General features: G+C 34.4%; 1 protein-coding gene across 1 annotated transcript in view; it reads left to right on the top strand.

The window, feature by feature from the left end:
- ABCA12 (ATP binding cassette subfamily A member 12) overlaps positions 1-12,314 on the top strand; it is a 317,047-nt gene that overhangs the window by 144,766 nt on the left and 159,967 nt on the right. Inside the window, exons 14-16 of the mRNA XM_053698806.1 lie at positions 1,915-4,896; positions 5,244-9,140; positions 11,647-11,768. Of these exons, the coding sequence (XP_053554781.1) occupies positions 1,915-4,896; positions 5,244-9,140; positions 11,647-11,768 (7,001 nt within the window). The remainder of the gene's footprint in view (positions 1-1,914; positions 4,897-5,243; positions 9,141-11,646; positions 11,769-12,314) is intronic.

The following is a 12,314-nucleotide window of genomic DNA, read 5'->3' as shown; positions in this document are numbered from 1 at the left end:
CCCAGAAATACCAGACAATGTTCCTCTGAACAAGGGAAATGGCAACACCAGGTGATCATTTTGGCATCCATTATACCTTGTCAAGTGCTACCATTTTACTTTTAACTTGTAATTTGAGCTCAAAATTGTGAGTACTATTGATTTAAATTGGTATTCGCTCAATAACGTTAATATTTTTGCTCTTCATTTGTAATCTAGGCCTATATAGCAAAAATGAGTTAATTGACAGAAGATACATGGAGAATTCTAGCTATTTTTGTGGTCCATGTGAAAGGGCCAGAGAGTAGATATTATGGTTAAAATATTTAGGATTGGAAGTAATGGACAGTTAAGGGCAAAGAGGTTTCAAAGAACTTATAGTAATTGAAAGAAAACAATTGTGGGCTGCCAGCACAAATATCATGTAAAAGATGCATTAAAGCTTGATTTTAAATTAGTACCTTAAACCTTGAGGAAAACATAAATATTAAAGGGACAGTCAAGAACAAAATAAACTTTCATTATTCAAATATGGAATGTAATTTTAAACAACCTTCCAATTTACTTTAATCACCAATTTTGCTTTGTTCTCTTGGTATTCTTAGTTGAAAGCTAAACCTAGTTAGGCTCATATGCTAATTTCTTAGACCTTGAAGGCCGCTTCTAATCTAAATGCATTTTGACAGTTTTTCGCCACTAGGCGTTAGTTCATGAGTGTCATATAGATAACATTGAGCTCAGGCACGTGAAGTTACCTAGGAGTCAATGCAAGTCTGTCAAAAGAAATTAAATAAGGGGGCAGTTTGCAGAAGCACAGATACAAGGTAATTACAGAGGTAGAACATGTATTATTATAACTGTGTTGGTTCTGCAAAACTGGGGGATGGGTAATAAAGGGATTATCTATCTTTTTAAACAACAAAAATACTGGTGTTGACTGTCCCTTTAAATTTATATGTAATCTCTACTTTACTTAAAGGGACACTGAACCCAAATTTTTTCTTTTGTAATTCAGAAAGAGCATGCAATTTTAAGCAACTTTCTAATTTACTCCTATTATCAATTTTTCTTCATTCTCTTGCTATCATTATTTGAAAAAGAAGGCATCTAAGCTTTTTTTTGGTTTCAGTACTCTGGACAGCACTTTTTTATTGGTGGATGAATTTATCCACCAATCAGCAAGGACAACCCAGGTTGTTCACCAAAAATGGGCCGGCATTTAAACTTACATTCTTGCATTTCAAATAAAGATACCAAGAGAATGAAGACAATTTGATAATAGGTGTAAATTAGAAAGTTGCTTAAAATGTCATGCTCAATCTGAATCACCAAAGAAAATTTTTGGGTACAGTGTCCCTTTAAAGACATTCTCCATATTACTGGATTAGTGTATTTTAGTAGAAAATTTAATTGAAATTAAAGTTTGTATATAGCAAATAATAGGAATAGTAGTTATTTAAAATAATTTTTCTAGATATACTACCACAAATTACTGTAATTTTACACTATAATGCAAAAGTTTTATAAAACTTTCAATGACTTTAGACACTGTATTATCTATGGTATTTTGATAAAACATTTGTGGGAAATTTAATTAAATAGCAACAATTTAAATGTCTATTCTTTACTTATTAAATTAGTCTCACAGACAATAGAGTTAAACAAAAAGTGTTATTCTTTTCAGCTTGAAGGCAATTAACTTAAGAACATATGGTATATCTACCATTTTCGACATTGAGTTATATTCTTTATGATAAATTACTATAACAGTGAAAACATACTAAATGGTGCTACAGAAAGTAACTGGGTATCTTGATTGCTAACAATAGCTATTACGCTGATTTCTGCAGCTTATGTAGCAAAAAACCCAACAGTAGCAGGAAGGTGATGTTCTAACTAGACACTCACATTTATTTTTATTTTTTTTCTCAACAGATTATTAAGTCAAATTAAAGCATTATCACCAACGGAGTTACAGATTTTACAGAGCCATATCTCAGGGCAAAATATCAGCACTCAAGACAAACTGAGAGTCCTTGAGGAGGTGTTAAATATTTTCTTCATTGTGATGAATGAAAGTGCACTTGAAATGATCCTACCACCACCATATAACAATAATAGCTCGCTAATTTTAAACACCATAAATAATATTTTGGGGCATCTAAAAGAAACCATTATTCAAGAATACAAAAATGGAAAAAGGAACATTACAGAATTTATTGCAAATCAGTTGGACAGTGCCTTACACAATGCCCATCTTTGGAAAAATATTTCACTGAACTGGTCATTTCTTCACAATGACGACAGTAAAACAAGCCCTGACTTTGAATATTTAATTGACAAGTGGATATCAATAAGTAATAAAGAATATTTCTTGGACTTTAGCTCAGAATTGATTAATACATTTTATTTATTTTGGGTGTCGGGCAATAAAACGCAAACAATGCAATCTATACAATATATCCTAAATAGCAATAACAATATCATAAATGCTTCTTTCTTAGTTGATTCCCTGGAAATATTTTATGAACTATCCAACTTGACCAGTACAAGTAATGTGGATGGACTTACTGAACTATATGTGAAACAACTACTGAGCTACATTTTATCTGACAGCCAGCTACAGAAATTACTAATGGAAGTAAACATCTTCTTCAACACCAGTCAAAATATTCAATTCTTGCAATCTACTACATTAAAGGACACGGCTCTGCAAATGTTAGACTTCTTTCACCCTTTAAATATATATAATACCAACATGGGTGGAAGCAACCTGACCTTATTTCTGTTGGAGGGTTTATCACAGTACATGCCAGCGCAAGATCAGGAGTACTTCAAAAATATAGCCAAGGCCGTAGTTTCAGTACTCCAGATTCTACAGAATTCCAACAATCACAGTGAAACATCTGCCACTGCAGTGTCTGGTTTTCAGCAGCTATTTCTAGATGTGCTTCAAACCCTTAACTCCATGGAGAACAATAGCCTTGAGATGCCATTTTCCAGTAGTTCACTTCTGCAATGTGAAATGCTGGAAAAGTCACAAATCTCCCTCATAAACAACATATATATGGTCAAATGGTACACACAAGGCAATTCTAATAACTTTTCTGACAGCTTTAAAGAGGTATACAAGGAAGTTGTCTCAGTGGGTAAACTCATAGTGAACATCACAGAAGCATGTCTAAACTCCACAATACCCCAGCCAACTTTAGCTCAAATAATGCTTGCAAATTTAAGCCTACAAATATTTAATGACTTCAATGTGACAGAACTCTACCAGCAGCTGCAATCCCTACTCCGGGTATCCAGCTGTTTAAACCAGACTAGTGATGAAGCTTTGCTGTGCACTTTCAATTCCATTCCCCACCTCCTGGGTCTACTGCAAACATTACATATGCCAGATCCATTAGCAGAGAGAATTAATATTTTGTCTTCAATAACAAATTATTGGATGAGAGAAATAAGCACAACTGCAAATATCTCCCAGCAGATAACCCACTTGTATGAGCTAACTGAAGCTGCTTTGCTTAAAGAAGTCACAGTTCATACAACACTCACAGTTTTAAGAGACATTGTACAAAATCTTCAAGATATAGGAGTACAAAATGGCAACTCTTCTGATCTACAACAAAGTATTTTGTTACTTACTGAGTTGCTGCAACCAAATAACATTTTCAATCCAACTAATATGACCTCCTTTACAGCACAGCTGGAGTATCTAGAAGTTCAGCTACAGATTGTGCAGTGGTATGTTCAGTATATAAATAATAATACAAATGAAAATGATATTTCTAGTAGCATATATCCCATGTATAGACTGACACAAATAATACTAAGTAATGGAATCCTGAGCATGCAAGACTGGGTGACATTATTCAACCACTCTAACAATATATTAGGGACCTATCTCTCAGCTGAAGAAGTAGACACTTTGTTTCAATTGTTCATTCACCTATTTACATCTAACCAAACATATTCATGGAACCAATCAGAGTTCTGGCTACAGATTTCTGATATCATCCAAAAACTAAATTTACAGCAAAACTTCATCATGTCAATGTCATCTAAAATCATGGGATTGTCACAAATGATAGACAAACTTTTCGCTGGGAATTTGAGCATAGAACTAGTGGAGGAATTAGAGAAGATTGTGCAAATTATCCTTACTGAAAGAAACATCACAATAGGATTAGATATAAAGCAACTTTTTGACTCATTAATTAGCATTGTTAATCAAACATATTCAATAGGACAAATGGATTTTACTGGATTTAGTAATTTAAATTCTTTCTCAGTGATGGACTGCCAATATGTTTTTAGCATGATTAATAGCATCTATAATGGAATTCAAAAAGATATCAATCCCCAATATTTATCACCATATGATGCCCTGTTCTCAGATATCAGTACGGAAATATGTTACATACTGACAAACCAAAACAACTGGACAAACCTTTTTGAGACTGTCAACAGACTTGTCAACTTGACATTGCCTTTAATACCAGACAATATGAAAATATACTTCATTATAGCACAAAATATTGTCTCAGTGGCACTAGAAATGGTTTCAGAACCTTCCTCAGTTTATAATACTTTATGGACCGTCCTGGAATTTGTACCAACACTAACACAGCTGTTTGATAAGGGAACAAACACAACAGACTGGTTAGACATTGCAATGGTTCAGAATCTATTTTCTTTGCTGGTGGATATGTTCTCATCTCATGTTTTACCCAAAGAAACTATTCTCTTCAAGACAGAAAATATAATCCTGGAAACAATGCAAGTGGTGCAAAAGGTGTTGGATTCTAACAATGAGTTTAGATACACACCTGTCTTGTCTTTCTCATCAGATTTGGTTAAAGTTTTCTTCCGTGAGTTCCAAAATACATCTGATAAAGACAGCTTTGCTACATTGTAAGTTAACTACTGTGTTTTTTTATATGTAATGTGCTTGAGGTTTAGATTTCATAAAAGTCAGCAATGTAAAGTTTGGAAAAACGTTCAACTAATTTAATAATCTCCATAACATAAACAAACGCCTGTATAATCCAAAATTTCATAATTTTACATTATCGTTATTATCAACTTTAACAGTCCAGCTAAACTTTCTATGTACTTGTCAGGTTGTATTACTGTTTTCTATTTATATTCAATATGTGTAATAGTATTATATTATGTAGATTGTTTTTTATATTAGCTGCATAACACCTGATATATTTTTACAGTATTAGCTTAATAATAAATGTATTTTTCCATTTTAGATTCCTGAAACAAGTCTGGTATTCCTTCACACAAAATAACTCAAAAATAAATCAGCTGATTGTGGAACTTTATCCTGCCAACCCCAATTATACCAATCAATGGAAGACTATTTTGCAACTTGTATCTAATATTACAGACATACTTATTTCTGAAATATCTCCAAGCACCAGTTATTCATACATTAGTTCCAAAACAATCATACAAGTATTACAGATGGTTTTTGGTAATCTGAAAGATACTTTCTTACCAGAAACAAATGATGTAACACAAATCCTAGAAGAATTCATACACTCCATTATGAATGTGACTGAGATGTTCATGACTACATCTGGCAATACCACAATCAACCAACTTCAGATGTTAATTAGCAGCCTTACTTCTAATAATTTGGGCACATCCTTCCCAAATGACACTGCCAAACTGGCCATCAAGCTTCTTGCTATCATTAACCAAACAAGCCTTAATACTGAGACATCACATATTTTACTATATGGTAATCTGATCATTAATTCTTTGGACATTTTTAATGAGCTGATTCGACTTGATATCAACAGTACAATTCAAGATTTCTTTGCAATATTAACAAAGCATTTGCCAAATGTATCCAATCTGTTGGATTTGGGAAACCAAACACAAAGCTATCTAGATACCATCAAAAATGTGTGGCTTTATCTTACCAGTCTAGAAGAACAACAGTCCATTGAGATGAATAAAATGTCTGTGCAAGTGTTAACCCTTTTCCTCTCTCCTGAGCTACAAACTGTAAGCACTGATATCCACAAGCAAACATCAGCTTTCTTCAGTTTCATCTCTGGCTACATACCAGCTGGCGAGCTAGAGGGATTTCACAGAATAGCCAATGCCAGTCTGAATATTATTCAATCCATGCAGACATGCAGTGTCCAACCTGCAAACTGCTCACAATTTATTGAAGGGTTCCAAAGCTTTGTACTTTATTTTTCACAGTTTCAAGCAATGATACAGAACAAAAGCTTGGAAGAACAATCTATAGACAGATTAATTTTACAACTTCAGTCACTTGACTACAGTCAAAAGACCCTAATTAATGATATATTTGTAATTATTTGGTATGCACAGGGGCATCAATATAATGCCTCAGAAAAATTGATAGAAGTCTATGATGAAGTGATTTCAATGATAAGCTTGATTTGGAACAGCACAGAGAAAGATAATGTAACTCCAACAAAAGTTATAGAGGTGCTGACATCTGCCAACATAACAGAATTCCTATTAAAAGTACAAAATATACTGCTCACATCTACGTGTGCTAACCAAACAGGCAAAGACCCATCACTCTGCAGTTTAAACCTTGTTTTACAGCTCACAGATCTTCTAAAAGTTTTACCTCTGGATCAATCATTTCATGACAGATTATCAGCCATTTCAACAACAGCTGAAAAATGGTTAAGTAAACTGAATATTAAAATTCCCATTTATCAGCAGCTCACAGATCTATATAATATTACACCTCTTGCAGGTCAGTATGAACCCATCTTACAGGCAATAAATAATTCTGTTGCAGATATTATACAATTATTGAACGAGACTGGGTTAGCATTTAATTTTACTTTAAATGGGCAAGATGAATTAATCAACTTTCTGTCTGAGATTCTCCACGTTTCTAGCCTTAATACTTCCATCATCTCCGATCTTTCCATGCTGCTACAATATAACATGAGTGATTATCTGGAGAACATAAAAATACAACTGGGTGTTGTGAACTGGCTTATGCTTCAGATGAAACACTTAAAGGGTGCATTGGACACTTTCCCAAGTACTCACACAATGCAAGGTGTTGCCCAGTGGATGCTAGATAGTAACCCATACATTGATGCAGTCATACGAGAGACAGAACTTATGATGAATTTATTTATTCAACCTTTCAACCTGACAAATCTTTTGCAAATATTTAATATGCTATTACAAAATGAGCAACTCCGGCTCATTCTTAATCCACTTCAGGTTCAGCTTCAGACACTGTCAAACATTTCATTCTTTGAAAATTTAATTTCTAATGAATACTTTCAGAAAGATGCAGAAATAGCTCTATATCTTTTGAACAATGTTGAAAACATTTCAGTGGCTTTAACATCTATAAATAAAGCACTTCTGATTCTCCAAGAAATAAATAGCCTTGGTTTCGATTTCCCAAACATATTTGACAAGTTGAACAGCATTAAAGCAGGAAATATATTTGCGATAATAAAAGAAGCAATGAAAATTCTTTATAATATTAAAGAAAATGGAGCAATAAGTAAAGATATGATATTTAGAATATATAACTTCACATATCTATTGGTCCAGGATGAATTAGACTGGGTCCCTTTCCAGAACCAATCAGCAATGGAGGCTGAGTTCCTGGATGTCTGGTATTTAGCTATGCATCCTTTCCTTGGAGGAAATAAATCACAGGAATACACTGAAAACTGCACTGCTGAGGATGTTCTCCATATACTTATTCAAACAGTACTCCAAAATACTACAGGAAATGAGACAACTGTGGAAACAAACTGCCAATGGCATTTTGGCTTGAACAATTCTGATAATAGCATAATAAATAGTCTCCCATTGCAGGATATTATTTATGCACAACTGCAGAGTTCTTCAATGTTCCATGATCTCTGCAGTGATGAAAATTTGAACCCACTTGCAGAAGAGATGGCCTGCATCATGCATTTGCTGGAGCTCTCATCCAGGGTGCTGGCACAAGTAAATAATCTTTCTGGGCTGCACATACCATGGATTCAAACAATGCATGATAGTCTAAGTATTGTCTGTGATGATGACAATTCCACATTTGAATATCAAACACACTTAGTAGATTTTCTAGATTACATCCTGGTGAACCAATCAAGCCAAATACAATACCTTATTTACTTGCTTCAGAACTTCAATGACTCTAGCATTCAGGTTTTGGATTTACTACACAGATGGCCAGAAATAGCTGAGGGTATTATGACTTTGATTAGTAGCCAAGTTCAGTATAATAACAACACTTATGAAATTGTTAAACTCACCTTGAATGTAACCACTGATCCTCAGTGGTTTGAATCTTTGGAATTTGTGCAAAGCATCTTTTCTACAAACTGGACAGCAGTTGAGTTTGATGGAGCTGTTTCAGTACTGGAATCCCTAAGACGGGCACTCATTCTTATTGATGGGGGTTTAAATAAAGAAGAAATTCAGATCTATCAGGCAATTGTTACTTTGGTTCAAAACCCAAACATGAGATATTTGTATGATCTGGCAACCTCATCACTGATGAATCAGACAGAATGTACAGGCGCTTTCAGTGCATTAACCATTTTTTCCAGCTCTGTCTGGGTAGCAGTAAATCCAGCATATGAGCCTTTGGAAGAAGAGTTCCTCTATAATTTGAGTGCCTTGACCTGTAATCTCCTGCAGTTGCAACCAGTATATTATAATTGGACAACAGGTATGAATATGTTTAAAAATATTCTTTCCTTTATGGCAAAGTTTATCCCAAATAGCCTGTCAAACTACTTAATGGCTGCAGAAAAAGTAATTTCATTTTTGTCCAACATGGATACCTCACCTGAAAAAATACTTGATGGTGTTATAGAGCTGCTTGTACAAGAAACAGAAATCTTTATTAATTCCAATAATACAGTACTCTTGCAGGAAAGTTATTTTCTACATGGCATCTCCTCACTTGTTAAAACCCTTATGAATAATAGTTTTTCATCTGGTGGCACAAGTGAACAGATTTATTTTCCAGAAGAAGCACTGAATTTATTTGTAGGAGCTCTCAATGCTACTTCATTCGCACCAGCAATATCTTCCTTGTCTGACTTGATCATATATACACTGAACAATACCAACAATTCAGCAGCGCTCTCTAGCATAACCTTACGGTAAGATCATTTTTTTTTTTTACTTTTATGGAATTCAGATTTTGTTTTCTGTATATGTTAGATGATTTAGTGAAATTAAATCATAGTATTAAAAAAAATGTAAAAAAATAAACCCAGAAAACAATCATCAGAATGACTGCAACTAGGTATGTGAAAAACTTGTTATTTGGATATTCTTTTAACAAACTAATTCCAAATATGGCTGTGGGTAGCAGCATTCAGCTATTTTGGCACCAGATATATCGGTGTTACAATGGAACACACAAAGATCTGTGCAAATCTGGAACTTTGTATGTTGCACTTTAACACTAATATATGTGGCACAAAAAATAGCTGAAATGATGCTACCCATGGCCGTATTTGGAATTGGTTTGACAAACGAATATCTGAATAACAAATTGTGCACATACCTAATTGCAACATATTTAAAGGATTATTGCACTCATTGCTTTTCTCAGTTTAAAGGGACGTTAAACCCCAAAACATAGTTTATGATTCAGCCAGAGCATGCAGTTTTAATAAAGATTCCAATTTATTTCAAAGTAAATATGATTAGAAAAAGGTACAACTTTTTTAAAATAGTTTTACTTTTTCTGAATCATGAAAGAAAAATGTTGGGTTTCATGATTCTTTAAGTTAAAAAATAGCATTTTAAATAGGGCTAGATTACAACTAGAGCACATATTACAAGTTTATGTAGGTGCGGACAGACATGATCCGCTATAGCGGTCAGCATTTATCATTGCACCAGCAGTTCTGGTGAACTGCTGGTGCAATACCGCCCCTGCAGATTTGCGGCCGCTAGCAGGGGGTGCCAATCAACCCGATCGTATTAGATTGGGCTGATTGCTGTCTGCCGCCTCATAATGGCGGACGAGTTAAGGAGCAGCAGTCTTAGGACCGCTGCTTCTTAACTTCCGCTTCAGTCAGAACTGAAGCGGAGAGAGTCGGAAGCAGCCTCCACGTGTAAGGGTTAAAAAAAAAATGTTCAACAGGACAGCAGCACAATGTTCTTTTACTATTTATTGGTGCCCTTACACTTTATGGTAGGTCTTCAGACGTCCTGATTTTTTTTTCTATTTGTTAAGAGAATTGCAGTCTCCCTGCAGCGTGCACAGGTACAGGTGTGCTGGACTTTCTTTTGATTATCCCAAAACAATGTTCACCAAACACAACATAAGTATATAAAAATAAACTATTACACTCATATACACACTTTCTGATAACATATTTCACATAAATATTATTAAAAAGTGAAGGCTGCTAGATCATTTAGGTAACAGTTTTGACCAAAGGACTGCACTCACTGGACTTGTTGAATATAAAATCTTCAATCTTCATTCCAATATGGAATAAAAATTCAAGATTTTATATTCCACAAATCCAGTGAGTGCAGTCCTTTTGTCAGAACTATATATATATATATATATATATATATATATATATATATATATTATATATATTATATATTAACAGTATATAGACTGCACTCACTGGGTTTCAGTCACACTTCAGTATTTCTTTATTCTGGTGACGTTTGGAGGATAAACTCCCCTTCCTCAATCTTACATTCCAATGGTCTTCATTTAGAAGAAAATGTTCTTTGTAATTCTAAATAGATATTTCTATATACAGTATATCTGTACATATATATATCTATACCTGTATATATTTATATAGATCATTGGTATATAAGGCCTCTGATCTCATGCAGCATTTGGATGGATGGCATCCAATGGGCAGCCAATAGGAACATCCTTAAAGGTATACTAAACCCAAAATTTATCTTTAATGAATCAGATAGAAAATGCAATTTTAAGCAACTTTCTAATTTACTCCTACTATCATTTGTTTCCCATCTCTTGCTATCTTTATTTAAAAAACTGGGATTTAAGCTTAGGAGCCAGCCCATTTTAGGTTCAGTACCCTGGATAGCACTTGTTTATTGGTGTCTACATTTAGCAAACCAATAAGCAAGCATAACCCAGGTTCTCAAGCAAAAATGAGCCGGCTCTTAAGCTTTACATTCCTGTAAAAATTGATAATAGGAGTAAATTAGAAAGTTGCTTAAAATTGCCTACTCTGTCTGAACCATTAAAGAAAACATTTGGGTTTAGTATCCCTTTAATCTAAGTTAAACACAATATTTTAGTTTAGCATTTAAAAGAAAATTATTTGAAATAAAGTTGTTTTCAGTTGTTTTTTTTATTTATTATTTCTGGTTATGTTTGGGCAAGTGTCCATGTTCTTCAATTTAAATTGTGGCAGAAAATCTTTGAGGATATTTTGTATAAACATGCATTTTCTGATTCCATTGTAATCAACTTATAACCTTGCTACAGTTTCTGCCTTAAATTGTAAATATTTTTCCAGAGATCACTTGACAAGTCTAAATTACAAATAACTTTGTAGCATGCAGTCCTTAATCTTACACTTGAAGTATTGAGCAATAAATGTATCTTACAAAATACATAACATATGCATGTGTCTATTTTTGTTGCTTCAGACTGCTACAGCTTCAAGACAACATCATTAAGAACGTACAGACTATGTCATTGGTGGATCCCTATAATTCTGCCCTGAGCTGTTTAAAGAATAGAACTGAAGCACTCTCCAATCATTCTTTGGGTATTATTTGCTAGTTACTGTGGCAATCACTCTTTACTAGACATGTACAGTACAATCTGCAAATCTTTTATTCCGAATATTCAAAATACTTTGTATTTAGAATGTTCGGCACCCGTATTCATCTCGTTTTGAACTAAACAAATACTGACCATTTGTGGAACATTTAAATTAATTTTCATTAAAGAATGTACATGTTCCACTGCTACAGGTGAAAAGGTTTAACCAGTAGCAACTAAAATACTTACCTAAGCGCACTGGAGAGCCGCGCTAAACCCGCTCCTCTTCTTCACAGTGCCCCTGGGAGCCGCCGCACTAAACCTCCTGTTATTGCGGTAGCTCCCAGGGCCTGCACTAAAGGACCTTATCCTTTAGTGCAGGCCCTGGGAGCTGCCATGCTAAGCCTCCTGTTACTAAGTCAGGGGCTCGGTGAAGAAGAGGAGTGGGTTATCGTAACTCTCCAGTGCGATTAGTTAAGTATTTGTAACCAGTTAAAGGATTTCAAATGAATACTTCCGGATTCAGCATTATTCCTTCATTTTCCCTAAG

The sequence above is a fragment of the Bombina bombina genome, chromosome 1, assembly GCF_027579735.1.
Source record: "Bombina bombina isolate aBomBom1 chromosome 1, aBomBom1.pri, whole genome shotgun sequence".
Classification (NCBI taxonomy): domain Eukaryota; kingdom Metazoa; phylum Chordata; class Amphibia; order Anura; family Bombinatoridae; genus Bombina; species Bombina bombina.
Note: the sequence above shows the minus strand (reverse complement) of the source record. Positions and strands in the feature narration are given on the sequence as shown.